Raw genomic sequence first — 17289 nt, forward strand, 5'->3', positions numbered from 1 at the left:
AATTATGATGAAACTGGCTCTAATGAGGACAGCCACAGGAAATGAAGACCCAGAGTTACCTCTGCTACAGAGGATATGTTCATTAGAGTTAAATGCAAGTCAGATTGCAGCCCAAATAAATGCTTCACAGAGTTCAACAGACACATCTCAACATCAACTGTTCAGAGGAGACTGAGTCAATCAGGCCTTCATGGTCAAATTGATGCCAAGAAACCACTACTAAAGGACACCAATAATAAGAAGAGACTTGCTTGGGCCAAGAAACACAAGCAATGGTCATTAGACCGGTGGAAATCTGTGCTTTGGTCTGATGAGTCCAAATGTTAGGTTTTTGGTTCCAACCGTTGTGTCCATGTGAGACGCAGAGTAGGTGAACGGATGATCTCTGCATGTGTATTTCCCACCGTAAAGTATGGAGGAGGTGTCATGGTGTGGGGGTGCTTTGCTGGTAACATTGTCTTGATTGATTAAAAATCAAGGCTCACGTAACCAGCATGGCTTTCACAGCATTTTACAGCGATACGCCATCCATCTGGTTTGCGCTTAGTGGGACTATCATTTGGTTTTCAACAGGACAATGACCCAACACACCTCCAGGCTGTGTAAGGGCTATTTGACCAAGGAGAGTGGTGGATTGCTACATCAGATGACCTGGCCTCCACAATCACCCAACCTCAACCCAATTGAGATGGTTTGGGAGGAGTTGGACCACAAACTGAAGGAAAAGCAGCCAACAAGTGCTCAGCATATGTGGGAACTCCTTCAAGACTGTTGGAAAAGCATTCCAGGTGAAGCTGATTGAGAGAATGCCAAGAGTGTGCAAATCTGTCATCAAGGCAAAGGGTGGCTATTTGAAGAATCTCACATGTCAAATATATATTTTTTGTTACTACATGGTTCCATATGTGTTATTTCATAGTTTTGATGTCTTCACTATTATTCTACAATGTAGAAAATATTAAAAATAAAGAAAAACCCTGGATAGGCAGTGTAATTCAACTGAAAACATTTGAGCATAACACAGTATTACTTCTGTGCTGATAAAATGCCATTTACAGTACTCTAACTAAACATGATTTTATCCTGTTGTGTGACTCTGCCTCATCTGCAATGTTTTAGGTGGTGAATTGTTGATTATTTTTTTCACAATATTCAAATAATACAGGGGTTAGGAAAGCAAACACTTGGCCTGGGGTTGTCCAGTGGTCTTGTGCTGTGGTGGAATGTCTCCCCATTATGCTTGCAACAATCTAATGTTTTTAACAAGGCCTTTTGCCTTTTGCCTGTAAATAAGTATTTGTTCTTAACTTATTTGCCTAATTAAATAAAAGTCAAAAAATAAATAAATTGTGAACACTTCTGGTTGAAGAGTATTGGAAAGCAGCCATTTTTTTCCCCACTCTCCCATATATCAATTTGTCCCCCCAGTCCCCTCTTGCCATTAACACCTCAAAATCCACCAAACCTGTAGTCACGTCCCTAATTCCACCTCCCTTTCACCCCCCAACCACCCCTTCCATCCATTTCATGCACTTCCTGAGTTCATCAGGCTAGCACTGGAGTAATATGATCACATTTTTGGGATTGTAATCAAGATTCTGACTCAACTCAACTATGCTCTCACAGTTCAAGGACAACGAAGAGAAACCTAAACCTGTCAAGCAGGTGATGTGGCATGTGGATAGCGAAAGGAATAAGGGAGATACCTAGTCAGTTGTACAACTCAATGCATTAAACTGAAATGTGTCTTCCGCATTTAACCCAACCCCTCTGAATCAGAGTACAGTGGCAAATTGGCAAGAGACACACCGAAACCTTCTTGCCCTTCCATGAGAAGTCAATTTAGAGAGTCGGAGGGGTAAGATTATAATTATACTTTTCACATTTTATATTGAAAGGATGTAAATGATTTGATTGAGTTCATTTTTAAGTATGACCTTTCACATGGTTCAGGTATAAATAGAAATGTAGTATTTGTTAAAGGTTTAACAATGTGAATACAGAAGAGTAAATGAAGGACTCTTAGACAACATATGGTGCTTGTGACACTGTGTCACAATTATTATAATAAGTAATCTTTCTCATCTCTTATTTGAACATATGTAGTATACAGATCCAGGAGTGCATGCTCTGTGCGTCATTTTGAGCATGAATTTCAGATTAAATTGCATTTAATGCGATTGGATCAGTATGTACAGAAAAGTTAGGTTAATATATTCACTGAAATTCAGCAGAGACGTGACCAACCATTTGTTCAGTCATATGTTTCCTTCTTCATCAGACCGCAACAATTTTCTTCTAAGCATTCCAATCAGGTCAATGAATATTAATAAGTAACATAATCAGGAAAACAGACCACAAATACCTCAGCTGTCACCATAACTTGTGCGTATTTAGTTGTGTTTAATTGTATCCTTTTTGGCAACCATGCTATCTCACAATCTGCACACCATATGGTATTCCACTGGGGGAAAAATCTCAAATGTGTAATATTGACAGTATGATGTTTTGTTTTGTATATCTTATGCTATATTCATACAGATATGGCCTCACCAAAGACAGTTTGGTACTTTAGTGTCCTCTTGGTATTTTGCTGTAGTCTGGAAAAACAAGATTGCACGGGAACTCCAAATGTAACATCAGAGGTAAGAGGCCAGTCAATAAACTTCAAATACTGAAAAAAATTGTTCACAAGGTGATATTTAGCATGTCAGAGAAATACAATATTGTTTGAGCTACATATCTTTAGGTGTATCACTATTAATATAATATGTTTCAAAACAGATTTGTTTGTTGGTTCCATTTGTGCAACTACAGGATGTATACTTAGTAATTACACAAACTGCACAGGTGTGTTACTGTATCCACATTGTAATAACACTGCACATCCCTGTGTATCTGTCACGTTCGTCGAAAGGAGTAGATCAAAGCACAGCGTGATCTTGGTTCCACATCTTTATTACTATGTGAAAACTCACCAAACAAAACAAAGAGGCACAAACGAAACGTGAAGCTACTGGTGTGCACATAGGCAACTATCTGTAGAAAAGATCCCACAAATCACAAATGAGGAAATGGCTACCTAAATATGATCCCCAATCAGAGACAATGATAAACAGCTGCCTCTGATTGGGAACCATATCAGGCCACCATAGAAATACAATTCACCTAGATGACCCACCCTAGTCACTATCACGCCCCAACCAACATAGAGAATAAACAGCTCCCTATGGTCAGGGCGTGACAGTATCTACCATGCCAATATATAAGGTGCGGACTCCGACCGCAAAACCTGACTCAATAGGGGAGGGTCCGGGTGGGCATCTACCGTCTGGGGCGGCTCCGGTGCGGGGCGAAGTACCCACTCCACTAGCAGATACGCCATCGGCCATCCTTGTCGCCGGAAGCTCCGGACCGTGGATCCTCGCTGGAGGCTCTGGACTGAGAACCCATGCTGAAGGCTCTGGACCACCGATCATCGCTGGAGGCTCTAGACTGCCGACCGTCGCTTGAGGCTCCGGACCGCCGACCGTCGCTGGAGGCTCCGGACCGCTGACGTCTCAGGAGGTTCCGGACCGCAGACCGTCTCAGGAGGTTCCGGACCGTAGACCGTCTCAGGAGGTTCCGGACCGCAGACCGTCTCAGGAGGTTCCGGACTGTGGACCGTCTCAGGAGGTTCCGGACTGGTGGTGGGATCTTCGGTCACGTTCGTCGAAAGGAGTAGACCGAAGCGCAGCGTTATCTTGGTTCCACATCTTTGTTACTATGTGAAAACTCACCAAACCAAACAAAGAAGCACAAACGAAACGTGACGCTACTGGTGTGCACACAGGCAACTATCTGTAGACAAAATCCCACAAATCACAAATGAGGAAACGGCTACATAAATATGATCCCCAATCAAAGACAACGATTAACAGCTGCCTCTGATTGGGAACCATATCAGGCCACCATAGAAATACAATTCACCTAGATGACCCACCCTAGTCACTATCACGCCCCAACCAACATAGAAAATAAACAGCTCTCTATGGTCAGGGCGTGACAGTATCTACCATGCCAATATATAAGGGGACTTTTTTGAGTGTTAAAACACCTACTTCTTTTGACGCAATGATACAAATCAATGTTTTTCTGATTAAGTCTATCTTTTCCAGGAATCACCCACTGATGGATCACAAGTTCCTTCTAGAGAAAAGCGAGAGGGTGAGTCAGCTAATTTGTTTCGTTTTCACTTGGTCTGCTCAAACCTACGTTTCCGCCCCCAATGTGCTTGAAGGCACACTACAAAATTGAAAAAAAGGTCATATTGTTTATGTTCACACAAATCCAAAACAAATATAACAATTTACTTAGCAACAAACATCGTTATTTATCTCACTGCTCTTTGCCATTGGATATTTGCTGTGTGTAGGATATTTGCTGTGTGCGGAATATTTGCTGTGTGCATGTTTTTATGTATATACATTTATTTTTATGGTCCACCAGAATTGTCCTTCGGGGACCATAAAGATCTTCGGAATGTAATTGTTTCTACAATGGCAGCAACATTCTATGAGAAAGTTGGTGAAGTTCAGGTGGACGTCTATGATATTCCTCTTGAAATCTTACAATACCTAAAGTCCCGTGTAAAAGATTTAACCTACCCCATCCTGATCTCCAGTGTGTTAAATGTAACAGACATAAACATTACTACTGGTAAGAGTTTTTAATTGTTATTTTTTTCTTCATTGTATAAAAAGTTCAAGACCTACAGGGCTCATGTGTTAGTAAATGGTGTATTTAAAAAACTAACTTGGACGTTGTTGGTATCAGAAGAAAACGTTGTATCTCCATGTTGAGGATGTTCAATCCACTTCCCCTCCATTCACAGAATGCTCCTCAGACCCAAGTGGATTCAGGTGCAGATGTGAGGACCAGTATAGTTGGTCATGTGACCAGTGTTCCTCCAATGGGTCCTGTGATGAGATCGTTGATGGGAAAATATGTGGATGTCTCAATGACTATCCTTCTGATGGAAAGTTCTGTCAGCCAATCACAAGTAACTATTTGATTCTCACTTCCACTTGGTGTTTGACATTGTACCTGTTGTTGTAGTTGTATGTAGTTGTTTTTGGCAACGTCTCCCAGTTGCATAGTTCTTCTTGGTGACACGTCTTTTACCTAATCCCAACAGATCTTACTGCTTGTCCAAGTCCAACTACTACAGCAGGTATTCCAAGAAGTTACTCAAGCAATAGATTACATTTACTGAAAATAATAGACATGCTTGTCATGATTTATTTTATTTTTCCATAGAGCCATCAACCATTTCTGGCAGAATCATTGAAATTGAGTTGGACATGACAGATATTTCGGCTACATTGATAGATGTACTTAGGGCCAGTGTGAGTGGCCTGACCTACCCTGTCCTGATCTCCAATAAGTTAAATGTAACGGACGTGAACTTCACTACTGGTAAGAGATGTCTGTTGCTGATGTTCATTTGAGTTTTAATTCCTTGTGCATTGTAATATATTCAAGAACTGGTTCAGATATTTTCAAATCGTTGGTTTCACAGAAAACATTGATATGATGATGTTCAATCCACTCTCCTTTATTCACAGCATGCTACCCAAACAACACATGCAGATGTGAGGATCAGTATGGTTGGTCATGTGACCAGTGTGTCTCTTATGGGTCCTGTGACAACATCACTGATGACTCCTGTCGATGTATCAAAGCCATTCCTCCTTATGGACCGTTTTGTCAGCCAATCACAAGTAACTGTTTCCTTACCACCTCCACTGTGCTAGTTTAAGTATTCGCTCAGCAACATTTAACCTTTTACGGGGGCAGCCCGACACCGGTACACTTATGACAACATCCAGCTCAAGTGCAGGGCGCGAAATTCAAAATCTATTTTTTTTTTTTATATTTAACTTTCACACATTAACAAGTCCAAGACTCCAGATGAAAGGTGCACATCTTGTGAATCAAGCCAACATGTCCGATTTTTAAAATGTTTTACAGGGAAGACAAAATATGTAAATCTATTAGCTAACCACGTTAGCAAAAGACACAACTTTTCTAACTCCATCAGTTTCTTACTCCATCAGGTGCTATCACAAATTCGACCAAATAAAGATATAAATAGCCACTAACCAAGAAACAAATTCATCAGATGATAGTCTGATAACATATTTATTGTATAGCATATGTTTTGTTCGAAAAATTTGCATATTTCATGTATAAACCATAGTTTACATTTCAGCTACAATCCGAAATTGCACCGAAAGCAGCCATAATATTTACAGACACCAACGTCAAATAGCTAATTACTCATCACAAAACATTTCTGAAAAATACATAGTCTGCAGCAATTGAAAGACAGGCATCTTGTGATTCCAAACAATATTTCCGATTTATTAAATGTTTTACAGCGAAAACAAAATGTATCGCTATATTAGCGTAGCTACAATGGACAGAAATAATTGGGCGCCCACGGACAGTTCACATGCACGACAGATATATGAAATAACATCATAAAATGGGTCTTACTTTTGCTGATCTTTCATCAGAATGTTGAAGAAGGTGTCCTCTGTCCAGATGAGTCGTTGTTTCGATTCAGAATGGCAAATTTCCCTCTTCAATTAGCATTGGCACTAGCCGAGTGGCATAAATTTCTCCAACGTAAACACAGTCAGAGGACGGAACACGGCAAAACTCCCGAATAAAGTTTCAATAATCTGATTAAACTATATTGAAAAAACATACATTACGATGATATGGTCACATGTATCAAAAAAAATTTGAGCCGGAGAAGTTAGCCGTTCGATACGAAGGCAAAACAGAAATCAATCCCACTTCCTTCAGAGTACCGTAAGTGGACGGTCACGTCAAAGAAATAGGTTTTTTTCCACCACAGGCCAAGAGGAGCACAAAAATTTCTTCTCTGACATCCTCTTTACACCAATAGGAAGGCGTATAGAGTGTCAGCAGACTCCTAAGTGTCAAGACCATGTATAGGCATCAAGTTGAAAAGAGCATCGATTTCTGACATTTTACTTCCTGGTCAGGAAAAGTGCTGCAGAAGGACTTCCGTTTCACTCAGAGAAATAATTCCAACTCTTTTAGAAACTAGAAAGTGTTTTCTATCCAAAAAGAATAATAATATTCATATTGTACGAGCAAGATTTGAGTAGGAGGCCGTTTGAAATGGGCACGATTTCACTGGCTACTCAACACTTGCAGCCATAAGAAGTTAAACTCTAAGCTTACCCCTATCTCCTTTACCACATAGATCTGAAGGCCTGTACAACACCATCTCCAACACCAGGTATGAGACAGTTATTAATGACTATTTAATTAACAACAGTGTTATTGTACTAATTAGAATAAGATCAACTTGCCATGGTGTTATTCATAGTTGTATATTTACTTGAGACCTACAGCTGTAAGACAAAAAGCTGTGAAACAGGTTAGAGCCAGCCACCATCATAATCATCTCACACTTCTCTGCAACCACACCTTTACCAGCAGAAGAGGAATCAAGTACTGGTTTTACACAATAATCTATGTATTTCAAATACATGTAACAGTGTCGAAAATCCGCTGGCCTGTTCAGATGTGATTTTGTTTTGGTTAATCTTCTCAGATTATTACAAGAGGGGCAAATTATAGCTAGTGTATAGAAAGTAACTTAAATCTTCAAAAATAGATTTTCTGTTGGTTTATTATAAATATTAAAAAATCCATAACAAATAACTTGAGCACTCCAACTCCTGCCGTAACAAGTAAGTTCCTTATGCCATGTAGGGTTGGGGAAATTCATGTATACTGAGAGAGAGAGAGAGAGACTTGGAAAATGATTCTAACAATCAATCTTTATTTAACATTGATGAATTATTGCAATAATGAAACTGTAGACCCCACACTCTTGAGTGTGTTGCAGAGAGCTTAACCTTTACAGAAACTGCTGGTTCTTATATAGCTCACACTAAAAATGCTTAGTCATGGCTGGTTCCACCCCTCCCATGCAGATCGGGGGCATGGTAAGCCACCTTGGGTTTATTTTGTGGTTTTCTGCACCTGGTGTTGTTTTAACCCCTAACCCGGTTTAGTTTCACAGATGCCAGGCTGATTAAGAACAATGAGGGTTTTGTTCTACTGCTCCAGGCTATCTCTATCTCGGTTACACCCACCACATCTTGTCTATGGTGTCACGAACCGGCGTCGTCACAATGGAATGCGAGTGTGAGGATGTTGGTGAATGGAAAAATGCAGAGTCAGGCGCAGGACACAGATATGAGTAATAGTCCAAAATTTACTCAAAATATAAGTAAAGTTCCAACAAGGAACAAACACAATAAACCAGAACACTAACAAAACAAACCCACATGACAAACAATAACGCACAAAACGGAGAGGGAAGTCGGAGGGTTAAATAAGGAACATAATTAATGAAATGGAAACCAGGTGTGTATGATAAAGACAAAACAAAACGAAAATGAAACATGGATCGGTGGTGACTAGAAAGCCGGTGACGTTGACCGCCGAACGCCGCCCGAACAAGGAGAAGGACCAACTTCGGCCGAAGTCGTGACAGCGAGCTGTAGATCAATTGTCAGCTCAAGCTATCTCTATTGATCATACGCCCAGATTAGCTGCAGGGAGCTAGAGTGGAGACCATATACACCCAGCACTAGTAGAACAAAAATGTCTTACTATTTGTTAAGTATTAATATCAAACAAATAAGGTAAATACGTAATTTTTCTCTCACAGTAGTTACTGTACATAACTACTCTTTTAATCAAAATGATCAATCATTCAGTGATACACAGCAATCTCAGTAAAGTAAACACTTTCAGGCATTAGTGCCAACAATAAAACAGTCCACAGCAAGTTCAACAACTCCAACAACTCCCTCCAGTACAACTTCAAAGAAACAAATCAATCATATAATTTCATTGGACCTAAGGTATTTCCTTGTTATATTATTGAGTGAAGTCGGGCATCACCAGTATTTCAGTTACACCAATGAGTTAAATATAATGTTTTTCTGTTCCACTGTACCTCTGTGCCAACAGCAAAAAATTCCACAGAAAGATCAACAACTACAATGACACCCTCCAGTACTACATCAAGTATACAAATCTATAATTTCATTTAATTTTACATATGTAATGGTTGTCCTCCTCCTCTTCATCTGGAAATAACAAACGGAGTAGACAGACCTGGACGACGAACTTACATAAACACGAAGAACGCACAAACAGGGAAAATAGCCTACACATAAAATGACGATGAACAAACAAACCGAACAGTCCCGTATGGTGCGACAAACACTGACACAGGAGACAACCACCCACAACGAACACTGTGAAACAACCTACCTAAATATGACTCTTAATTAAAGGAACGCCAAACACCTGCCTCTAATTAAGAGCCATACCAGGCAACCCATAAACCAACATAGAAACAGACAACATAGAATGCCCACCCAAACTCACGTCCTGACCAACTAACACATACAACAAACTAACATAAATAGGTCAGGAACGTGACAACATATTTCCTTGTTACATGTTTGAAAGAACTTTGACATAACCAATATTCCAGTTACACTAATGTGTTCAATATATTGTTTTTCTGTTCCACTGTGCCCTAGTACCAACAACAAAACAGTCAACAGCAAGTCCAGCAAATCCAACGACGCCCTCCGGTACGAGACCTCAGTTATGCAAATGTTTAATTAGAATTTCAACTCGCATTCTTATATTTTGTTATGTTTTTGTTTTAGAAAAAACACTGAACCTACAATTTACTATGGCTATCCCATATGACTCTAACTACAATGATGAAAATAATGCAGTTTTCAAAGATATTGATCAAACTGTGAGTATACTATATTCCCTCATCCTTATCACAATGTCCATGTGCTGTAATGTAAAGTGTCAACCTGGACTCAGGGGTAGATGTAACAGAGTAAATACAAGTAGGTCTCACTCCATTTAGTGTGATACATTTTGATGGTATGTATTAATTTGTGGATGTCTATTATTCATTTCGCATGATATATGACAAATTACAATTCATATGATATGTTACAAATTCCAATTTGTTGTGGCTAACATTAGCTAGGTGGCTAGCTGGCAAATTTTTGCGAAGCTTTTTGCGAAGCTAGGGGTTAATGTTAGGGTTAAGGTTAAGGTTATGGGGAAGGGTTATATAACATGCTAAGTAGTTGCAAAGTAGCTAAAAAAGTATTAAGATGTTGCACAGTTGCTAATTAGCTAAAATGCAAAAGTTGTCAATGATGTGAATCGAATATGCCCCAACAAACCTCCCACCTTTAAAGGAATTAGTGGTTTTAGGTGGATATTTCATTTGTGATAGAGGGATTGGGTTAAATGCGGGAGACATATTTCAGTTCAATGAATTCATTTCAAATCAAATCAAATGTTATTTGTCACATACACATGGTTAGCAGATGTTAATGCGAGTGTAGCGAAATGCTTGTGCTTCTAGTTCCGACAATGCAGTAATAACCAACAAGTAATCTAACCTAACAATTCCACAACTACTACCTTATACACACAAGTGTAAAGAGATAAAGAATATGTACATAAAGATACATGAATGAGTGATGGTACAGAGCGGCATAGGCAAGATGCAGTAGATGGTATAGAGTACAGTATATACATATGAGATGAGTAATGTAGGGTATATAAACATAAAGTGGCATAGTTTAAAGTGGCTAGTGATACAGTTGTATAGCTGACTAGGTATTCCACTTTCCCTTTTCCTTTCCCTTTAAAAATGTATCAATTGACCAATTCAGCCAATTTGGGCAAACTTCTGGCAGACTTGAAACAAAATATTGTGCAGTAATGTAATTCTTCACTGGATCTGTCTGAAACTTTGCACACACACTGCTGCCATCTGGTGGCCAAAATCGTTTTTTTTTCTTCTCTTATTTCAAAGATGATCGAACAAAACGCTTTTTTTTGTTTGTATTATCTTTTATCAGATCTGTGTTATATTCTCATACATTAATTTCACATTTCCACAAACTTCAAAGTGTTTCCTTTTAAATGGTATCAATAATATGCATATCCTTGCTTCAGGTCCTGAGCTACAGGCAGTTAGATTTGGGTATGTCATTTTAGGAGAAAATTTAAAGAAAGTGTACGATCCTGAAGAGTGTTAAATAAATTGACAGTGTTAAATAACACTAATATATGAGAACAATATATTTGTGAACAAGTGATTCATTTTGGCGTTATAATAAGGTTGGTAGCAACATGGGAAATTATTGTAGAAATCCGTTGCAGCTCAAGTCGACTACAAAATCCACAATGCAATGCACTCTCTGTGGGCTGGCTGGCTAGCTAGCTAGCAAACGTAGGTACACACAATAATAGCGAAGACAATATCAGCATGTAACATAGCTAGTTACCTGTACAATCGCTTAAACAAACTGCACTGTCAGTTTAGGAGTCTACAATCTCAACATGTTTAACCTGCAGATATACTTTTGAAGTGATGGGAAATGTTCCCCATGCTACGCCAATGGGCCACACGTTCAATGGGCCCAAGAATCGTGACATGACGTACTTTCTAGGAAAATGGGCACTTTTCTCAACATATACACTGACTTTGAGAAGGGATTGCATGATGATTAGCTTAGCAACCGTGTGGCGCAGCATGACAACGTGAATGTGATATCTTTGGCAACAGCACCATGCAATGCACCCTGGACTAAAGAGGCAGACAAATAGGGAAAATGTGCTAGAACATCTGTTAAATAACACATTTCTCGAGGTAGGAATATCGCAAAAATATAATCAATGGTTCATTCGAGAGAAGACATCCTTACAAATTATTACATTAGCCATTATTGAAATCTGACATGTGTTATAGACTTTTTTGCAATCTGAAAGTCATATTCCTATTAACTTCCAGGGTAGTGAGAGCAATTTTATCATGGTGCTACGTCATACCGGACATATTTCTGCTTTGAGCCACAGCTCGTTCTAGCAACGTTAACAATCTAATCACATCATTGTTTTGGCAAGACAGTGTGATATAGAGAATCCTCACAACCAAATGAAGAATCTTGTAGTGTATGACCCCCCATCTGTGCCACATTGTTTAGTGTGCGCAACACTACTTTGTCAAGACACAAAACTACAGGAAAGACTGTCGTTTCATGTGAGAGGCTCAGAGATGTTAGGATTTTGAAAGTCATGTCGTGTACGCCCGGCATTATGTAACCATACCAAACGTAACATATCATTCTATTTTGAGTGTCACATATTTACATGTACTACATAAGTAGGATCTTATTTTGATCACCCTGTAGCAGGAGAACTTGTTGTATATTTGTGGTTTGAAAAGGCTTCTGATGTTTTTACTTTTCACGTTTCTGGTTTACTTCAGAGAGCTTTCATTTCATGTCCTTTTCAAGTCTTTATTTTAACTCACTCTTGATCAATAATAATTCACTGTCTCACACAGATCAAAGTCATATATAAGAGAAACATGCAAGGCTTCATATCAGCAAAGTTAAATAGTTTAAAGTAAGTTTTGTCCCAGTGTTATTACCTCTATTCAAAATCTTTTACATTTTATGTTATTTCAAGCCTTCATTTCATGTGCTAGTAATTTGAATATTCAAATACCAAATGTCACCTTTAATTTAGCCAATATCTCAACTTTCAGTATAATGTATAATTTCAATCCCTAATGATTTTGAGGGATATATGGGCCCTATAATACTTGTTGCACAAATGTAACAAATTGAAGGTTGCTAAGCAAAGCTGAAATACTAACAATTTAAATTGTGGCACACAATGTCCAATATAATAAATACATTTTCAGTATACGCCCCAGAGACAAGAGTATCCCTTCGAAATGAAAAGGACTTTGGGTTGATGTTATACAGTGTATATATGGGCTACTTTTGCTAATGTACACATGCATGACATTCATTTGTGGATAGGTTTTCTGATATTTCTTTCTCACATGAATAGGAGTGGAAGTGTTATTGCAGATTTTACTGTTATGACAACAAATGTCAATAATGTGGAAATTGCAAAATCAAAAGAGGATATTGTCTCAACACTTGGAGAAAAATACAAAATAGGTAAGTACTTGATTAGGTTAGTATTTGGTGGATTTGGTGGATAAAAGTTAGTTATTACTTGTCCTGAAATACATTCAAAAAGTATTTAGATCAGTTTAAATTGTGGCAGCAGTACATGTCAGTTGATTTTAGATGAATGGTTCAGTTTCTTGCATTTCTGCTGTGCATCAAAATATTGTCACAAGAATTTTGCTTAAATTCGCCTCCATGTAATCACATAATTCATGACATGTAATCTACAACTGTAATATCTATAAAATTATAATTCTAAATATTTTATAAAATATCGTATATTTATATATTTAAGGTATATGTGAAGTAATGTTTTCACGTCATGATTTCACAAATCCTATTCCATTTCTCTCAGGCTTTACCTGCGTGAATGATCCGATCTTTGGCAATGGACAACTTAATGAGAAAGTTGTAGTTGACTGCAAATCGGATGAAGTGGGTCAAAAGACTGCCATTTGTCAAAAAAATGGCTCGTTTTCAGATCGGGTGGACAACTGTGTCTTAAAAGAAATTGAAAACCTGTTTTCTTTATCTCTGGTAATATGTTAACATATTAACAATTTTCACTGTATATAAAATATACTTTCTATAAAAATTGTTTAGTAATAATGGTATTTCTTTGTTACAGTTCTGTGTATAGCATCAATCCAGAAATGTATTTGTATTTTATCTTTCTTTCATCACTTTAAATCGACACAGGCTTTAGTGGGGACTGATCTTCCAGGCTTTTTGGAAAGTCTCCGCAACAGCACTTTGAACCTCCAAGGTAGAATAGTTGCATCACCTGCAACTATTTCTACTATTGTTAGTATTCTTAAAAATGTTGCAAATGTTTCCCAAAGTACCCCAATTAACAAACCATTGATGAAGGTATGTTGACATCAACAGTATCACTTTAAATCATTTTTAAACATTCCATTTAAAGATATTATAATGCTAATTTATTATTACACCCTTAAAAATTGAATTATAGAACATACAGCATCGTTTTAGAAGTTAAATCATTTTTAAACATTCCATTTAAAGATATTATAATGCTAATTTATTATTACACCCTTAAAAGTTGAATTATAGAACATACAGCATCGTTTTTATTAGGATTTCAGTAATCCTGTACTAATTCTGATTTCTATCTTGATCTCTAGAATATCCTGGAAACGGCAGGAGTACTTACTTCCAATGAAGCAAAAACCTCCTGGGTTGATCTAAACAAAAACCTCACCAAAAACGAAAGCTCAGCCTTTCTGGGCACCATTGAAACAATTTCCAATTTCCTTACCGATGACTTTTTTGACATAGAAACGCAAGGCATTAATTTAAACAAAACCACAGTCAACAACTTAGTCAACAACTTATTCAATTTAAACTCGTCTGTTCTGATAGACATACCAGCATCTGAAGCTTCCTTCAATTCAATCACCATAATAACATTTGACTCCTTGAATAATGTTTTACCTGCCAGAAACAGCAGCAGTCTGAACAACATTGTCAACACCATCAACGGAAAAGTGGTTCTGGTGAAGGTGAATGGCACAATCAAGAATGTGAATTTCAGTTTTGACGTACTGGACAAGACACTGGCCAATCCTCAGTGTGTTTTCTGGAACTTCAACCTTTTTGGCGGCCTTGGAGGATGGGATGATAAAGGATGTGAACTGCAGTCTGATAAGAATGGCACTGTCACCTGTCACTGTAATCATCTCACCTCCTTCTCCATTTTGATGTCGCCTTTCATTCCACGTGTGTTAAGAGTCGCTTTGGATTTTATCACTTACATTGGAGTTGGCATATCAATGGGTTGCTTGGTCGTGTGTCTCATCATTGAGATGTTGGTATGGAAGGCTGTGACTGGAAACAACACATCTTACATGCGTCATGTCTCTATAGTGAATATCGCCTTTTCCCTTCTGATTGCTGACATTTGGTTCATTATTGGTGCAGCAATTTCCGACAATGAAAAAAAAGATCTACCTGCGTGTTCCACAGCAACATTTTTCATCCACTTTTTCTACCTGGCTCTGTTTTTCTGGATGTTGGTCTCAGGCCTTTTGCTGCTCTACCGGACTGTCATGGTTTTCTCTCACATGTCTAAAGCAGCAATGTTGGCCATCAGTTTTTCTTTGGGCTATGGAGCTCCCCTCATCATTGCTGTCATAACTATCGCAGTGACAGCCCCAGGGAAACAATACATTAGAGAGAATGATGGGGTTTGCTGGCTCAACTGGACAGAGTCAAGGGCCCTTCTGGCTTTTGTGATCCCTGCCCTGACCATAGTGGTCATCAACCTTTTGATCCTGATTGTGGTTCTGTTCAAAATGCTGAGGAGAGGTGTGGGGGATGTTACCCAGCCAGATGAGAGAAATGCTTTGGTGGTCATCGCCAGGTGTCTGGCCATTCTGACTCCCTTCTTTGGTACTACCTGGGGACTAGGAGTAGGAACCATGACTACACCAAACAATCTAGGAATCCATATTGTGTTTGCGATCTTCAATTCCTTACAGGTATTTAACTCAGTTAAATAACACTAGTGATTAACTGTTCCTCAGTAAAATACAATTGACTTGAAATATATATATATATATTTAAATGCATTAAATTCCCAATGGCATGTTATACTAAGTTAAGATTTGGATAAATGTTTACAATTAAATATACTGGACTTTGGTATAGTAAATCCATCCTTCACCATGTTATCATTCAAAGGGTTTGTTCATCTTGGTATTTGGAACACTTTTGGACAAAAAGGTATGTTCCTGACACACTTACTGATACCTCTCATAGTATGTATTGTAATGTGCTGTGTTCTGACAATTCATATATTTGATGAACTCCTTGTCTGTGCTTTCAGATCCGGGAAGCTCTGACAGGAAGGTCACACGTGTCCTCCAACCGCACAAGGGTAAGGGCTTTATTCAAACCACACGGCTGCATAAGATAGTATGATCATGTTTATAATTAAATATGTTATAAATCTAAATTATTTGTTGCTGGCCACAACAGGTTTGTTATACTATTGTCTATGCTTACTCATATGACCATTCTATTGTATTTATCACTGTGTAGAACATGTCAGGAAGTTTACTACCTTTAAGCTAGTGATGAATGTTTTATATTATATTCTCGTTTCAGACCACAAGTGCTGCAACATCATCGTCAAGTGGTTTGGGATTTTTCCGGATACGGAGGAGAAGTAAGTCTATAGTATAAAGCAATACTCTAAGGCAATTGGGCACAACTTCACATTAAGTTGCCCTTATACTACAGTACGTTGTGCCATTGTTTGACCTATTGTTCCTACTGTTCCAGATGTTTTCAACGTTTCAGCAGCTCCAACATCCAGCACTACTGGTGCATCAGAGACTTTCATCAACACTTAACTCAATGCAACAAATGTGATTATTATGAAATAACCTGACAATCAAAAGGCGTTGACACACATCATCAGTTGATGCACTAGGTTACAGTAGCTAACACCTTGAGTGTGACCTTGAAGTGACAGACACTAAGATCTGACCCCAACTCTCAGTGACGTCATTAGTGGTTATTTCTTACACAAAGCGATTCATTCTGAACTACATGGTATTTTAACTTTTTAATCGGGATTGTTGAGTATTATATTGAAAAACATGATTATTGTTTTTTTGGGTGTGGGGGTGTTTAAATAAGAGTATTACTGTGTAAATGGATTAATCAGCTAACATGAAGAATGGAGATTGTTTCTGAAATAACACATTACATTCTCTCTTTGAATAATTCACTGTTCATTTTGTCACAATTTATTTTACGTTTAATTTACATGTAAAAGGTCATATATTGTGGAGTCTAAGACCAGTGGTGAACAAATACTTTACGGTACGACTTAAGTCGTTTTTTGAGGTAACTGTACTTTACTTTAATATTTATATTTTTGACATATTGAACTTTTACTTCACTACATTCCTAAAGAAAATAATGTACTTATTACTCTATACATTTTCCCTGACACCCAAAAGTTCTCGTTACACATTGAATGCTTAGCAGGACAGGGAAATTGTTCAATTCACGCACTTATCAAGAGAACACATGGTCATCCCTACTGCCTCTGATCTGGCAGACTCACTAAACACACTTATCAAGAGAACACATGGTCATCCCTATTGCCTCTGAT

General features: G+C 38.2%; 1 protein-coding gene across 2 annotated transcripts; it reads left to right on the plus strand.

Moving 5' to 3' along the window:
• The first annotated feature begins 1770 nt into the window (after nucleotides 1–1770).
• On the plus strand, nucleotides 1771–16895 carry LOC129825179 (adhesion G protein-coupled receptor F5-like). 2 transcript variants are annotated; one of them, XM_055885062.1, is made up of 21 exons: nucleotides 1771–1858; nucleotides 2542–2645; nucleotides 4158–4206; nucleotides 4489–4698; nucleotides 4874–5041; nucleotides 5177–5212; nucleotides 5299–5457; nucleotides 5607–5762; nucleotides 7283–7318; nucleotides 9070–9126; nucleotides 9651–9704; nucleotides 9783–9877; nucleotides 12503–12564; nucleotides 13018–13130; nucleotides 13498–13679; nucleotides 13842–14012; nucleotides 14288–15643; nucleotides 15846–15887; nucleotides 15991–16041; nucleotides 16272–16332; nucleotides 16449–16895. In XM_055885062.1, the coding sequence occupies exons 2-21, from the start codon at nucleotides 2544–2546 to the stop codon at nucleotides 16517–16519; spliced, it is 3231 nt and encodes a 1076-aa protein (XP_055741037.1). In that variant the 5' UTR covers nucleotides 1771–1858; nucleotides 2542–2543; the 3' UTR covers nucleotides 16520–16895. The 2 variants fall into 2 exon arrangements, with proteins under 2 accessions (XP_055741037.1, XP_055741038.1); XM_055885063.1 differs by lacking the exon at nucleotides 9070–9126.
• The last annotated feature ends 394 nt before the right edge of the window (nucleotides 16896–17289 follow it).

Source organism: Salvelinus fontinalis, chromosome 27 (assembly GCF_029448725.1).
Source record: "Salvelinus fontinalis isolate EN_2023a chromosome 27, ASM2944872v1, whole genome shotgun sequence".
Classification (NCBI taxonomy): domain Eukaryota; kingdom Metazoa; phylum Chordata; class Actinopteri; order Salmoniformes; family Salmonidae; genus Salvelinus; species Salvelinus fontinalis.

Coding starts and splice junctions, on each gene's coding strand:
- LOC129825179 (XM_055885062.1), top strand. CDS start 2,544: ATGGCCTCACCAAAGACAGTTTGGTACTTTAGTGTCCTCTTGGTATTT. Junction 5,042..5,176: donor GTTCTGTCAGCCAATCACAA/GTAACTATTTGA, acceptor TAATCCCAACAG/ATCTTACTGCTTGTCCAAGT. Junction 15,888..15,990: donor GAACACTTTTGGACAAAAAG/GTATGTTCCTGA, acceptor CTGTGCTTTCAG/ATCCGGGAAGCTCTGACAGG.